General features: G+C 49.9%; 1 protein-coding gene across 3 annotated transcripts; it reads left to right on the forward strand.

The window, feature by feature from the left end:
• Nucleotides 1-210: 210 nt before the first annotated feature.
• On the forward strand, nt 211-14,803 carry DOK7 (docking protein 7; the record flags this gene model as incomplete). Of its 3 annotated transcripts, XM_083367660.1 has the most annotated exons (10): nt 211-296; nt 401-446; nt 3,253-3,483; nt 5,767-5,967; nt 7,071-7,181; nt 8,583-8,690; nt 10,366-11,189; nt 12,423-12,465; nt 13,182-13,310; nt 14,201-14,803. In XM_083367660.1, the coding sequence occupies 10 exons, from the start codon at nt 225-227 to the stop codon at nt 14,347-14,349; spliced, it is 1,914 nt and encodes a 637-aa protein (XP_083223786.1). In that variant the 3' UTR covers nt 14,350-14,803. The 3 variants fall into 3 exon arrangements, with proteins under 3 accessions (XP_083223786.1, XP_083223787.1, XP_083223788.1); XM_083367661.1 differs by lacking the exon at nt 7,071-7,181; XM_083367662.1 differs by lacking the exon at nt 3,253-3,483 and having other exon boundaries at nt 225-296.
• Between the last annotated feature and the right edge of the window lie 1,399 nt (nt 14,804-16,202).

Genomic DNA, 16,202 nt, shown 5'->3' on the forward strand with positions numbered 1-16,202 from the left:
GCGACGCGCGCCGCCGCTGTCAATCAGCCGTCCGGCCCGGCCCTCCCGCCCGCCGGCGTGGCAGCGTCCTGCGCGGACTACGGCTCCCAGCCTGCAGCGCGCGCGGAGGTGGGGGCGGGTGGGAGGAGGGGCTGGGAACGCCCCCCTGACGCAGGCCCCGCCCCGCCCTCCTCCTCCTCCTCTGGCCCCGCCCCCCCAGCAGCTGTCGGCAGCCATGCCCGAAGATGACGGAGCCCGCCGCCGCCGCCGCCGCGGTGGTGCTGGAGGGGCAGCTGAAGTGGCGGGAGGGGAAGAAGGTGCCCGGGAGGGGGAGGGCAGGAAGGGCGGGGGGTGGGGAGGGGACGCCCGGGGACGCCGCTCAACCCCCCCCTCTGTCTTTTTCTCTTTTTCCCTCCCCCAGTGGAAGAGCCGGTGGCTGGTCCTGCGCAAGCCGTCTCCGGTGGCCGGTGAGTTTCCCTCCCCCTCTCCCACTCCCCCGGTTTGCCCCGCCCCCTGGGATCTCCTGGTGGCCTCCCGTCCCCGCGCCCTCTCCGCTGGGGCTCGGCTGCCCCTGCCCCGGCCTTGGGGGGGGGGAGCATCACCAGGAGGAGGAGGGGGGGCTCCGAAAGGTCGTAGGGGAGGGGGCTGCGCTAGAGCCAACCCTCCCCCGTCGCCCCGCGGGCTTTCCTGGTGGCCTCCTTTCCCCCCGCGCCTCTCCGCTCTGCGGTTGCTCGCCCTCCCCCCCCGCCCCCAAAGTCAGGTCCCAGGTGGCATCGCACTGGGGAGCGGGCAGGGGCTGCTCCGGGTGGGCGAGGGTCCGGCTTTGGCAGCCCCTCGGACGGCACGGGGGACACACACACACACACCGCAGTCCCTGACCGGTGGGGGGGGCATCGCCAGGAGGAGGGGCCCCGGGAGAGCTCGTGGGGGCTGGGCCAGAGCTGCCCTTCCCCCATCGCCCCCCTGGTCTTTCCTGGTGGCCTCCTGTCCCCGTGCCCCCGCTGCTGCCCGCTTGCTTATCCACCTCTCACACACACACACACACACACACACACACACACACCAAAGTGGCATTGCGCTGGGGGCAGCAGCTACACCTATTGGGCTTTCGCCTGCCACCTTTCCTGGGAGCAGAAGGGTGGGCGAGGGTCTGGCTCTGGCAGCCCCTCGGATGGCGGGGAGGCATCCCCGCAGCCCCTGCTCCTGGGGGGACAGCATGGCCAGGAGGAGGGGGCCCCTAAAAGTTCACGGGGGTCTTCTCTAGAGCCCCCCCTCTTGGCTCACCTGGATGGGCAGGGACCTGCAAAGGGTGGGATTCTGCCAGACTGTCCCAAGGTGTGTGTGTGTGCAAGCCCTGGGGCCTCCCCAGGGCCACTGTACTGAATTGTCATTAATACAGTTAGTCCTCGACTTACTACAGCTCACTTAGTAACAGTTCAAAGTTACAAGGGCGCTGTCCGAAAGCAGTAGTTTTTTTTCACACTTGGCGACCGTTGGCAGCATCTCTGTGGTCATGTCGTGAAAATTCAAGACGCTTGGCAACTGACTCGGGTTCACGACGGTTGCGGTGTCCTTGGGCTGTCAGGCGATCCCTTTTACCACCTCCTGACCGGCAACCTCAAGGGGGGGAAGAGCCCGATTCACGTAACAACCGGGTTACTTACTGTAGCGATTCACTTAACGACGCTGGCAAGAAAGGTCGTAAAATGGGGCGAGGCTCGTTTCACAAATGCTTCCCTCGGCGCCATAAGTTTGGGACTGAATTGTGGCTGCAAGTTGAGGAACACCTGTAGGACGAGCAAGGATACTATGGATGCTTATTTTAATTGGGAGGATTCGTTAAATGCCGTCCTATTACTGTGCTAATGGATAGGTCGTGCTTTAATTCCCAAAACAATCTGAATCCTGAAAGCCTAAATCGATCAACCGTGCGATAGGGCAACATATGTCTGAAAGATGCTTGTCATCGTTTAAAGGAGTGTTGTTGGAACTGCGTGTGTCTAGTTTAATGACGAGAAGGCGTAGGAGGGGGACAGGATAGCAGTCTTCCAGTATCTCAGGGGCTGCCCCAAAGAAGAGGGAGTCAAGCTATTCTCCAAAGCGTGGATGGGAACTCACCAAGGAGAGAAGCAACCTGGAATTAAGGATGAATTTCCTGACACTTGGAACAATTAACCGGTGGAACAACCTGCCTCCAGAAGCTGTGAATGCTCCAAGACTGGAAGTTTTTAAGAAGAGGCTGGACCACCATTGGTCTGAAATGGTATAGGGCAGGGGTCTCCAACCCCCGGTCCGTGGGCTAGTACCGGGCCACGGCCTGCCAGCAACCGGTCTGCACAAACAAGCAAAGCCCCATCCGAGAGATGCAAGGCAGCACACACAACTATGCACTCTCTAGGGAACTGGTCCCTGTTGCCCAAAAGATTGGGGACCTCTGGTATAGGGTCTCCTGCCTGAGCAGCGGGTTGGACTAGAAGACCTCCAAGGTCCCTTCCGATGGAGCACCCACAACTTCTGGAGGCAGGTTGTTCCACTGATTAATTGTCCTCGCCGTTAGGAAGTTTCTCCTTAGTTCCAGGTTGCTTCTCTCCTTGCTGAGTTCCCATCCGTTGCTTCTTGTCCTGCCTTCCGGCGCTTTGGAGATTAGCTTGAGCCCCCCCACTCTTCTTTGGGGCAGCCCCTCGGATATTCCGTTAATAGAGTTGGAAGGGACCTTGGAGGTCTTCTAGTCCAACCCCCTCTGCTCAGGCAGGAAACGATATGCCAGGGGTAGGCAACCTTGGCTCTTTTAGGACTCGTGGACTTCAACTCCCAGAATTCCTGAGTCAGCATAGCTGACTCAGGAATTCTGGGAGTTGAAGTCCACGAGTCCTAAAAGAGCCGAGGTTGCCTACCCCGGCCCTAGGCCCTTCCAGACAAAGGGTGCAACCAAGAAAAGCGAGGCTACGTGTTTTAATGCATATCCATAACGCACCTTTTGTAGATCTGTAATGCGAAAGTGTGGCTAACTTCGGGGGGGGTGTCGGGGGGTCGGGGCAGGAGGGGAAACAGACTGGGAGGGGCCCCCAAAGGATTGGGCATCAGGAGAGTGTGGGGAGACCAGGGCAGGCAGGAATTCAGTGCTGCTGCCCCCCCCCCCCGGATGATCTGAATAGCTGTGAGTTCGGGTTCTGCATCTCCTCGGGGTGGGGTGGGGTGGGGGCGGGGAGGACCCAGAGTTGTGTTTGAGGGCCATCCTCCCTCCCTCCCTCTCTTCCTCCCTCCCTCTTTCAGACTGTTTGCTCCTGCTGGTGTACAAGGAGAGGGCTGACCGCCTGCGAGGGCTGAAGGAGCGGAGCAGCGTGACCCTGGAGGACATTTGTGGCTTGGAACCCGGGCTTTGCTATGAGGGGCTGACCCACAGCCTGGCCATCATCTGCCTCACCCAGGTGGTCATGCTGGGCTTTGAGAGCAAGGAGACCATGCACGTCTGGGATCTGCACGTCCGCTACAGTTTAGGGGAAGGTAAGGCCCGTTTTTTGTTGTTTTTTTGCCTGGAAGACATTCGCATCTTAAGGTTCTAGCCAGCTTTGAGGAGCCATTTCGAACGAGATTGCCGGGAACTCAGCAGCCCCCACCCCACCCCCCAGGGCAAGGGGGCTCTCAGATCCCTGTTCTCCCTCTACCGCAGCTGCAAACCCAGTTGAGCTCCCCCCCCCCGAATCCCACGTTGTTAAGGGAGACGTCAGTTCAGTGGGTTTTGTCCCGTTTTGCGACCTTTTTTGCCAGCGTTGCTAAGGGAATCGCCGCCACGGCGGCACGTGGTGACAGGGCCGTGAAGGGAATCCGACTTGCCCCTTGGCTTGTCTTGTCACGGCGGTCAAAAAAGAGGAATCGCGTGACCCCAGGGCACAGCGACGGTCGTAGCTACGAGTCAGTTGCCAAGCTTCTCAATTGATCATGTGACCACGGGGCTGCTGCAACAGTCCTAAGGATGAGTCAGTGGCCACGCGTCTGAATTTTGATCGCATGACCACGGGGATGCCACAATGGTGGTGTGAAAAAGGATCATCAGTCACATTTTTCAGTGCTGTTGTGAATATAGAATAGAATAGAACAGAATAGAATAGAATAGAATAGAATAGAATAGAATAGAATAGAATAGAATAGAATAGAATAGAATAGAATAGAATATGGAATGGAAAGAACAGAACAGAACAGAATATTAGAATTAGAATTAGAGTTAGAATTAGAATAGAATTAGAATAAAGAATAGAATAGAATGATGAATAGAATAGAATAATGAATAGAATAGAGTAGAATAGAATAGAATAGAATAGAATAGAATAGAATAGAATAGAATAGAATAGAATAGAATATAGACTAGAATGGAATTAGACTAGAATAGAATTAGAATAAAGTATAGAATAGAATAGGATGCAGTGGCTCAGTGGGTTAGGACGCTGAGCTTGTCGATCAGAAGGTTGGCAGTTTGGCGGGTCGAATCCCGAGTGCCGCGTAACAGAGTGAGCGCCTGTTACTCGTCCCAGCTTCTGCCAACCTAGCAGTTCAAAAGCACGTAAAAATGCAAGTAGAAAAATAGGGACCACTCCGGTGGGAAGGTAACAGCGTTCCGTGCGCCTTTGGCGTCTAGTCATGTAATCTTATGCAGAGTTGACTTGGGAGGCCGGTGTGTGGTGTAGTTGGTTCACATAGTGTGGTGGGATGGAGGGTTTGTTGTCACTGTGTGTTGGGGGGAGAGAGCACAGGGGGAGGCTCAGCTAATCTCAATGTACACATGTTGTACTTTGACAATAAAGGTTTATTATTATGCCAGCCACACGACCACGGAGACATCCTCGGACAAGCGCTGGCTCTTCGGCTTTGAAACGGAGATGAGCACCGGCCCCTAGAGTCGGAAACGACTAGCACGCGTGTGCGGGGGAACCTTTACCTTTACCTTTAGAATAGAATAGAATATAGACTAGAACAGAATTAGAATAGAATAAAATTAGAATAAAGAGAATAGAATTAGAATAAAGAGAATAGAATAATGTAGAATAGAATAGAATAGAATAGAATAGAATAGAATAGAAGAATAGAATAGAATAGAATAGAATAGAATAGAATAGAATAGAATAGAATAAATGTAGAATAGAATAGAGTAGAATAGAATAGAATAGAATAGAATAGAATAGAATAGAATAGAATAGAATAGAATAGAATAGAATAGAATAGAATAGAATAGAATAGAATAGAGGAATGAAGAATGAAAAATGGAATGGAATGGAACAGAATAGAAAATGGAATGGAATACAACTTCATTGTCACTTTAATGTACACTAATCAGCATACATTAAAATGAAATTTTGTTGCATTCAGCTCTCAAAAAACAATAACATTCTGCATATACCCACCCTCCTTGTCTTGACTTGCTTAAAGAAAAATAAACGATGTTCTCTTTCATAAATTCATTGGCCCTCTTATTTTTTGATGCTTAAACGATGCACTATTGAGGGAACTTTAAAAACAGTATTTATCCCATGACCTACCCCAGGTCTTTATGCTTTGCATTCCCTCTGTTAAGCATCTTCAAATTCTGCATTCCAAATGGTTCCTCAGGCAAATTTGAATTATTAGCTTGTATGAATATATATATGTAGTGATAGTCCTCCCTGGGTATTGTCAGAGTGATGCTGGCAGATGCAAAGATCTTAGCTGATCCAAAGGCAGCATGTAGACTAAAGATATTTAGATGAAAAACTGAATTCCTTGGGGTTTGTAAACCCGCCCCCCCCGTCCCAACAGTCCACAGGTTTCACGTTGTGGTAGCGCCTGGAACCAAGTTGGAAAGTGGCCCAGCGACTCTTCACTTCTGCAACGACATGCTAGTCCTGGTGAGAGATGTCCCACCAGTTATTATGGGTCATTGGAAGCTTTCGGACCTCCGCCGCTATGGGGCCGTTCCTAACGGATTTGTTTTTGAAGGCGGAACACGATGCGGCTACTGTGAGTATTCACCGTGCCAAGATATACATATGCATGTACACATCTGTAATTATTTTAAAAATTTGGGTCCCAGGTATATTCACTTTAAAAACTGCTAAACTCGCTGATCTCTGGGAGAGCGAGGGTTGGGTAGACTTATGACATGTTCAGTAACTAGATTGTTAACATCTAAGGGGTTATAAGAACTTTGATAACATCAGCAGTGGTTTGATGAAAGCTTAATATTCAATAAAGTCTTGTCTTGTCCCGGAGCTCAGCAGTTTAGAGCAGTTTTATAAAGCAAAGAAATATCAGAGTAGGATTCACATCTTAACACAGAAGATTCTCAAAGTGAATATAATGATAAAAGCAGAAAGTTTTCTTTTGGCTTTAATGGGAAAAAGACTTGGAGGTTAAAATGGGGAACTTTGATGCTATATACGTTGAGGGCAAGAAAATAATGCACAAAAATGGAAGGATGCTTTTGATCCCTACAACGGACGAACAGTTGCAAAAGCTGATGGATTTTTGCAGAGATGGCTAAATTGGCTACTTTGGTCAAAGAAAAAAAAACAACCCAATTACTTTTCTTTCTCCTTGGAAACCACTTCTGGACTTCGTGCTCGAGGTGGGGAAAAAAATGAAATTTGATTTTGGGTTTTCCCGATTGGATAGATCTGTTGTTATAGAAATGGCTAGTTTATACTGTTAAGCAAAAGTTGAGATTTGTATGTGGCTATCTTATTCTACTGCACCCAAGAGAGTCGGAAGTCTCAAATGGTATAGGGTTTCCTGCCTTAGCAGGGGGTTGGACTAGATGACCTCCAAGGTCCCTTCCAACATTATTATTATTATTATTATTATTATTATTATTATTATTATTACTATTACTATTATTATTATTATTATTATTATTATTATTATTATTATTATTATGTCAATGCCTTAGCCCCCCCCCTTTTCTACATTTTCCCCTTCTCTTTCCCCTCCCCTATTTACCCCCCCCCCTTATTTGCTTTTGTGTTTTTGTATTTTACATCGTAAACTAATAAAAAAGGGTCACAGTTTGGGGGGAAAAAAATTGCTGAACGCGTAGCAGCGTCAACGTTTTTGCTCTTTTTCAGGGGCCGGCGTCTTTTTCCTCTCGTGCACGGAAGGAGAAAAGATCAGCTTTTTCTTTGACTGCATTGTTCACGGCATCTCTCCAACCAAAGGCTTCCGGCGGGTGCTAGCAGGTTAAGACGGGAAACCCCCCCCCACACACACACACAGGAGTGGGGTGACGAGCAGACCTGATGCTTCTGTCCCTGCTCCGTTCTAAATAACTAAATCCCGACGTTTAGGTATTTAGAGAGAGGAAAACACAACCCTATGGGATAAAAACGCACAGCTCCTAACCCAACTCAACTGTATAAGGCAGAGTTTCCCAAACTTTCCAGCTTTGTGGACCCGGGTGGGGGAGGGAAGAGGGGATGGTCCCCCGCGAGTGGGTGGTGTGCGTGCGTGCACAGCGAGTGGCGGACACACGCACCCAGGGCTCTCGCAAGTGGGGATGTGCATCTGTGCTCGCCCGCTGCTTCCGGGACCCGTTTTTTTAATCTCGTTTTATAAATGTTTTATTAATGTTCTATTTTCACAAACAAGTGGTCAATAGAGAACGTGATGACTGTGTCCAATAGTGATTCTGCGGTACATATAATCTTCTTCCAACTAAGTCCAATGTTACACTCACCAGTACATTTCTCTCTTCTTCTGGTAATAACCATTTTTCCACACTCAGCAAACACAATTCCTGTTATGGTTAGTAAACATACAATTGCACATCCACGTTCGTCACATTTTTCCAATAATATCGATAAGGTCAGTTTAAAATATCTTTCCTAGCCAAGATATATCTTAACTCCCATTTGCACTCAGTTTCCACTTATTTAATCCATATCCTATTTTCGCTTTTTTTTTCAATTTTAATTTCCCATCCATGTTCAAAGTATCCCAATCATTTATCATTTCAAAACAAGTTACATTTGGGCAACTAAAAGCATCCCTTATTCAAAGTTCTTCACCTATTCTTACTTCCCTTTTCATACCAAGATATAATATAATATACTATCTAGTTATAATAATACTTCTATTTCTAACCGTCTATTCTTAACTGTGTTCAAACCTCTAAATAATACAGCATCCCCTCTGATAGGTCAAAGCTTCCGTTTCCTTCAGTCTTACTCTAGCTTTCTTTCTTTGCCAACTAACTTTCCAAGTCAGTGCATTTGGATCATCAAATAATTCTTCCTCTATTTTTGTGTATATTATTTGGAACAAGAGAAATAATTTGGTTAAAGTGTTTTTGGGAGAGCTAGCCCATTAATATTCATTAAACCACCTCCCTCCTCCGGTTTTGAAAGGCTCATCGACCACTAGTGGGCCGCGGCCCAGGGATTGGGGACCCCTGGTGTAAATGCTCAAAGTCACCCGACTTTCTTTTGTGATGCACTGTTAACTTCATTCAGCATACTTGGGCTTGGTCTCCTGGCCATCTTGGGATCAGCCAGAGCTGGGCTGGACCTGCCAGGCTGTCCTTCAACTGTTTGTTAGAATTATTCTCAGCCTGTCTCACAGATCTCTCTTTCTTCTCAAAGACCCCAGTGCGAGTCCCGCCTGTGTGGAAGAAAGGGTGGCCTACGAGGCTTCGAAGTTGGAGAAGCGCCTCAGCCTGCTGTCCCATGGCAGCGGACATGGAAGCGGAGGTAACATATCACCCGGCCCTTCCTTCTCCATCCCAGGAGTTTGCTTTGCAGCTGAGCCACAGAACTGAAGCACCTTGCCACTCTGGATCCTTAAGGCCCAGAGGAGAATAAGGCTGTGCTTTAGATGCCAGACTGGCCTTGTGATTGCCGCCTTTTTGCACAGCCGGTGCCAGGTTCCGGCTCTGCAAAGAAGATTCTTTGGCCAGCTTCATAAAAGGCAGTTGCTGAGACAGGGGGATTGGGGAGCAGGCAGAAGTGAACACAGGACAAAGCTGTCTGCAAGACTAGCCAGAGCAACAGCAGAGATACCGTATTTCCCCAAAATTAAGGGCAGGTCTTGTTAATTTTGGCTCCAAAAGATGCATTAGGGCATATTTTCAACCGCATGTCATTATTATTATTTTTTTCATGTACACCAATCTACGTTTATTCAAATAAATAATGTCAATAATATCGTTTATATTTAATTATATATCAATATTATTATTTTATAATTCAATACGTCCGCCGTGCACAGTGATGGACATACTAAATGCGTCCATCTGGCTGACTGGAGCTTATTTTGGGGGTAGGGCTTATATTACAAGCATCCTGGGGGGGGGGGAAATCATGCACGCTAGGACTTTTTTTCCAGTTAGGTCTTATTTCAGGGGAAATACGGTAGCAGAGTCCGGTCACTCCCCCCATGCCTAGCTAGTCTTTAAAACACCACCGGACTTCTGCTTATTCTCTGGCAAGGATTGGAAGGAGCTTGGACCGGGCACTGAGTAGAAGTGGAAAAAGGAAGCCAGGTCTAAAATATGAGTAGCGAGTCATGGGTCTTCCTGCCATATTTTCCTTCTGGGACAGATTTACATTGCAGGTGACTTAATCTGCCTGTCCCAGTCCTGCCAGATGCTGTCATGACCCCATCAGATCCCGGTTCGGAGGAGGAGGAAGAGTTGGGGTCCAACGGGGGTGGCCTGTTTCCCCTGGAATGTTTGGAGAAGCCAGGAGCCAAGGAGGATGCTGTCCTCGGCATTGGGGGAGGGGGTTGACTGGGCACGGAGCTGCCTGTCCTCACAGACATGGGGGTAAGATGGCTGCGGAGAGGGAGTGGGGATGAAGGGCACCTTCTGATGAGGAACAGCTGCCTCCCCTGCTCGATCCAAGGGCATGGAGAGTAGAGCAGAGGCAAGCTCAAAGGAGGTCTGCAAGGCAGCTGGTGAGGAGGCCACCTTGCCCCTCCTCTCACAAGGAATGCTTGGCTTGGGTTGACTTAAGCAGAGTTTGTCTTTATCGGGAATAATTGTTTGCCACGGCATGCACTCCCCCCGGCCTTGGAACAACTCAGCCTTGACTCGTGCTTCTGCCTTGTGGACTTTGATTCTGGACCTTGCCCCGTAAACCTGCCCCTTGTCTTTGGACTTCCTCTCTGCCTTTGTGGATTGTTTTTGTAGCTTGCTGGCTTTTGTTTGTGGGACTGTGGGAAGTTGGCGATGGAGCCTTACCGGCCGTTGTAGGACTGTTTGTTGTGGAATTTAACAGAGCGATAAAGGACTGTCCAAGCCTGCCTCTCCCTACGCGACCCAGGTCACAATAGATGCTGCCCCGCCTGGCCAGGATTACCGGGATCCCTCTCTGCTCCCACACCTCTTCCTTTCTTTAATCCTGTGTCCCTTCTTCTGTCCATCAGGGGATGACCGGAGCTTGTCCAGTGCCTCCTCGGACACCAGCCACTCCGACGCCAGCATTGGCAGCAGGTTGACCCTTTGGCCCGAGCAGTCCTCTGCCGGCACTTCCCAGGAGTCTCGTGGACCAGCTGCGGCCGCCGCCACAGAGAAGCTGCAGTCCGAAGGAACCCAGGGGCCCAGCAAACCACCCCCCACCCTCCTGCACTGCAGGCAGCTCCAAGAAATTGGCCGCCAGAGCTCATCCGACAGCGGGATAGCAACCGGCAGTCACTCCTCGTATTCAGGAAGCTTCTCTTCCTACACGGGGAGCCTGGACATTTGCCCTGGGGATGAGTTTGGCTCTCTGCTGAACCTCTCGCTCAGCTTCCCTTCCGACCGGAATGTTTGCAGCTGCCTGCCGGGAGAGCCGGGGAGGAGCCCCAGCCTGGAGTACCAAGCCCCCAGCTGGCTACGGCACACCTACGATACGCCCCGGAGTTTGCTCGCAACCCCTACGGCAGGGGTTCTCGCCTCTGCTATGGAGGCCGGCCTGTCCAAGGCCCAGACCTCCAAAGGGGACACAAAACAGCCAGCCTCGCCTCTGGAGAGAGAAGCCGCTTCCAGGCCAAGCCAGGAAAAGGACTTGCAGGGCGTCTTCTCACCGGGAAGCGCCAAAGGCCCCTTCCCGGAGACACAGCTCAGGCAGCTGGTGCAGGGCCAGGAGCGTGGACGGCCCGAGGCTGTTCCGTGCGGGGCCGTCTCCAGCCGTTCTTGCGAACTGTGCAGCTCCCCTTCCGAGACGAAGCCAGCTCTCTTCCCATCTTGCCCGGTCTGTGGTGGGATACAGGTAAAACGTGGCTAGCCGCTCACCTTGCTTTGCATCTGTGTTGCCGTTAGTTGTGTATTTGGATCCAAAACTTTCTCGCTTTCTTACACGACCACCACGGGTGATAAAATGACTCGTCTTGTTATCCAGGTTTCCAACATCCCTTCAAACTACCTTCGTACCGCTTTAGACAACTGGACTTTCTTGTTTTTCACTGAAGACGTATCGCTTCTCATCCAAGAAGCTTCTTCAACTCTGACTGGATGGTGAAGGACGGAAGGATTTATATTCCTGGTCGTTTGCTTTCTTTTAGAGAGCCGCTGAAGCCACTTGGAGGTTTATCTGTGTCCTCGGAGTCCAAGTGGCCTCAACAACCCTCTAAAAGGAGGCAAATAACCAGCGGTCTGCAAGTAATATAAATCCTTCCATTCCCCAGCATCCAGTCAGAGCTGAGGAAGCTTCTGGGATGAGAAGCGAAACGTCTTCAAAGGAAAAACAAGAAAGCCCAGTTGCATCCTGAAAAAGAATCTCTGGGATACGCTTTAGACAATTTTTCTAGAGTCGTACGCCAAGGGTGCATCCTTTGATAAAAATTCTCTTTAGGATTCTAATGTAAAGTAAATTGATAGAAGGTAATATTTGTAGCTCGGGCTTAAACTGTGGACTCCCGGGTGCTCCGCGAGCTGAGTTGTTTCCTTGCAGACATTTCACACTAGGTAATATCCATGCTAGAAGGGCGTGGGGTTCACTGTCTGTTTACATGCAAGCGGCTAGCTCTGTCAGCATCGGAGGCGGTGTGTTTTGGTGGCTCCTGGATTAAGCTCTGGTTTGCTGGAAAAGGAAATTGGCCGTATCGTTGCTCACAGTCCCTCATATCCTCATGGCCAAGTCTTGTCTGGACTGCTGCAATGTGCTCTACAGGGTGGTGCCCTTGAAGAACATTTGGAAGCTTACAACTGGTGCAGAATGAGGCTGCACAGGTGTTAAAGAATGTCAGATACTGGACATCTGTAACACCCCTGAGCTGGCTTGTGTTGGTTGCCAGTGTGTTTCCAGTTGCAATTCCAGGTGCTGGTTTATCACCTTTAAAGCCTTCCTGGCTATTTTCTTTTCTTTTTGTCCTTTTTGATGCGTTTCTATAGAGATCAATAGAAGATCAATAGAAGGCGGTTAGCTTTAGGACTACTCATTGTTCAAGAAGCGTATTTTAATGCAGCCTATTCTCTCTATGTGTGCGTTTGTGTGTTTTTAAAGGAAACTTCAATTTTATCATCTCAAATGTTTGCAGCTAATCTAGGTAAGAACCATGGATGGATCTGAATTTCCCGCGTCATTCGTGCCCGAAGGAAAAATGTTCCCCATTCTAGTTCTGGGTGCTCACCCCCTCCCGACGTACCCAGTTAAGTGATTGTCATTTAAAAGTCCGTTTTTCACCCTTGCGAGGTAGCTTGCTCAAGAGCGCTACTTACCTTTATGGCAAGGTTGCACAAAGGAGATTTCGTAGTTTCACTACAAAGGGGGCCAAGAGAAAATATCTGCCGTGAACGTGGCGTGGGTGTCAGGAGGGGTCTCCAGCCAGTTAATGTTCAGATTCAGTCAGTCGCCATGACCTCGCCCCGAATTTAAGGGACTACGAGGTCATAAAAAGAAAGAAGAAAAAAAAAACCAAGGAAATTCTGTAGTTTCTGTCTCAGGGCAAGAAGACAAAATACCTACTGCAAACTCTGCGTAGGCGTCGGGAAGGGCATCCGGGCGGTAAACGCTCAGCTCCAGTCAGTTGCCCAAATCCCACCCCGATTTAAGGGATTACATGATCGTTAAAAGAAAAAAACCACACACAAAGGAAATTTTGCTCCCACACACACACACACACACACCCCTTTACAGCCCAAGTCTCATGCCCCACCTTCCTTCCGCTCAGCTGCTACTTATCGGACCATTGTCTGGTCTGCCAGGCTTCTTCCTGCTCCCATGGTCATCCCCACAGATTTCGCCTCTTGTTTGTTTCTGCAGAACTGCCGCTTTCTGAGCAACCGCACGGCGAGACGGCAACGTACGTGAATATCCCTACAAGTCCCACCGCAAAGAAGCAACTCCATTACATGGAGGTGGAGCTTCAGGAGCCCAGCGCAGGGATTCGAGGTAAGAATCTCTGAAAATAACCCAGCAGGAAAGATCGTAAACCGGGGGGAGGGCTTTCAAACTTGGCAACTTTAAGATGTGTGGACCTCAACTCCCAGAATTCCTCAGCCAGCCAGGGCTCGCTGAGGAATTCTGGGAGTTGAAGTCCACACGTCTTAAAGTTGCCGAGTTTGAAGACCCCCGGCGTAAACCTTTCGTAATGTTCTGAGACTTTAGCAATATAAAGCTTCTTTCCCTGCCCCTCCCCACCCCGAATCTAGCTAAAATAGCCACAGTTGCAGGTGGTCCTTGACTTGCGACCACTCTTGAGCCCCAAAGTTGATGTTGCTAAGTGAGAAATTGGCCGAGTCTTGCCCCGTTTTGCGACTTGTCTCGCCCCGTTTGCTAAGGGAATGGCCGCCGTTGTTAAATTAGCAAGGCGGTTGCGAAGCGAACCTGGTTTCCCCATGGGCTTTCCTTGTCTGAAGGTCGTAAAAGGGATCACGTGACTCTGGGACACGGAGACCATCGTCAATACGAGTCGGTTGTGCCAAGCATCTGGATTTTGGTCGCACAACATTGGGGATGCTGCAACCGTCGCCGGTGTGAAAAAATAATCCAGAGACCCTTTTTTTCAGCGCCGTTGTAACTTCAAACGGTCACCCAGTGACCGGTTGTAAGTCAAGGATGGCCTGTACTAGATAAGAGTCCAAATTAGCCCTCCAGCACACAGTGAGGGGAAAAATAAGGACCTTTGTGATTACAGACCCTCAATTTCTGTAAGTTTTACTCCCGCACTTTGGGAGGAGAAAAGAATGGAGATGCTCTTTGTTGGTCCTTGTGCAAAGCCAGATTGCCACTCTGCAGTTGTGGGGTTCACTGCAATGCTTTTACCTTTCCACCCACCCCAGGCAACGAAACCACGAAATACGCCCAGATTGATATCACCGCTACAGAAACGGCCCATAAAGTGGGCACCCAGCACGCTCACTTCCGACAGGAGCGTCTGCAGGAACTGGAGCAGCAGCAGAAGAAAGACGGCCCGCCCAGTTCTTCCTAAGGGGGCAGAAATTCACCCCACCCCCCACGCCCACCTGGGGCCTACCCACGCTCACTCTCTTAAACGCGGCCCCGGCACTCGGATCAGGACCAGATTCATTCCAGTGGACTCACATTTCCAGCAGGAAAACTGGCAGCACTGCCTGACGTGTGCCCAAAGCCGCCCATAGTCAACGTAAGGCACGCGAGGCATTTAGCTCCTGAAAACTGTTCAATCGAGGCATTTCAAGGACTCCGAGAAAAGGAAATTGAACGAAATAGGCAAGAAACGCAGGTCCGTACAGCGTACGTATTGATCAGATTGCTTTTGTTCAGAACCAAGATGGCTTTTGGGGTTATCTTTTTATTTTTCATTTTTATTTTTTTTCCCCCAAAAAAGCCGAAGGACACATCTGCGTGATTATGACCGGGCTGTGGGACAAAGACTGAGCAGCATTAAACAAACCAGTGTTTTATTTTGCATTCTTTGGTTTAGGAGTTATCGCCGACTTCTGGCTGGGTTGCATTGGTGTCCTCCCGCTTGTAAGAGTAGGGGGTCTGCAAACTCGGTAAGACTTTAAAGACCTGGGGACTTCAACTCCAGGCCGGCTGTAGGAATTCTGGGAGTTGAAGTCCCCCAGTCTTAAAAGTTGCCAAGTTCGGAGACCCCTGTGGTAGAGTAACTGTTTTGTTCCAGAGGACATATGGGAAGCGGATTTTTTTTTTGTGGATACTGCATTCCCGGGAAACGCATCTCCCATGCAGATCAGGAAGTGATGGTGGGGGGGGCGATTTTTCTCTCTCCTTTTGCTTGGATCAAAGGCTGCTCTAGTGGAGGAAAAGAACACCCTTGCATTCCCAGCCGAAGCAACCGGTCTTTATTATTTATCTGTATTATGAAACAAGTGAAGTAGCTTTAGCTATTCCTACAGGCTTCCCCAGTGTCCACGATGACGGCTGCAATTATTTCTATTTTATAGCTACAAGCATTGATCTGCAAGTCCACCACAGCTAGTAGTATTACGGATGCCTCATTGCAAAGCGCCAGAAAGCTCCTCGGGCGGTCTTTCATTGACCTTCCGCCCCCACACACCTTGCCATCAGCCACCTTCTGCTCTTTTCCCCTAGGATGTTGCCTCACCTGGTCCCATCCACCTGGACAGCCCTTTGGCCTCTCGCAGGTGGCCACCCCCACCCCGCACATTTAGGGCTGACTGCAAGGTACAAACAGTGAGCATAACGGCGCCAGCTCAAGTGCCCTCTCTTTTCCATGCACGTAAAAAGCAGATGGAGCCAATATCACTTCAGACTTATAGACCGCTTCGCGGTGCCTGACAGCCCTCTCTAAGCGGTTTACAGAGTCAGCATCCTCCCTCCAACAATCTGGGTCTTCATTTTACCCACCTTGGAAGGATGGAAGGCTGAGTCAACCTTGAGCCGGTGAGGATCGAACTCCAGACTGTGGGCAGAGTCAGCCTTCACTACTGCTTTTTTATGGCCTGCAGCATCAGTGATCCAAGGGGTGTCCTTTGAGGCAGCTGCTGTGAGTGCCTTAGAGGATGTAGCTGCTTTAATACTCTCAGAAGTGGCATTTGTCTTTCAGCAGTGAGTTTGGGGGGAAAGCGCTTCCTTCGTTGTATGCGTCCCGGACAGTTGGCCTGCCTAGATATTCCTCTCTTGTTGACTTCCACTTTTTTTCTAACTAGCAATAGCACTTAAGACTTATAGACCGCTTCACAGGGCTTTACAGCCCTCTCTGAGCGGTTTACAGAGTCAGCCTCTTGCCCCCCCCCCCAACAATCTGGTTCCTTATTTTATCCGCCTCAGAAGGACGGAAGGCTGAGTCAACCGTGAGCCGGTCAGGATCGAACTTGC

This window comes from Vipera ursinii (assembly GCF_947247035.1).
Source record: "Vipera ursinii genome assembly, chromosome: 7".
Taxonomy (NCBI): domain Eukaryota; kingdom Metazoa; phylum Chordata; class Lepidosauria; order Squamata; family Viperidae; genus Vipera; species Vipera ursinii.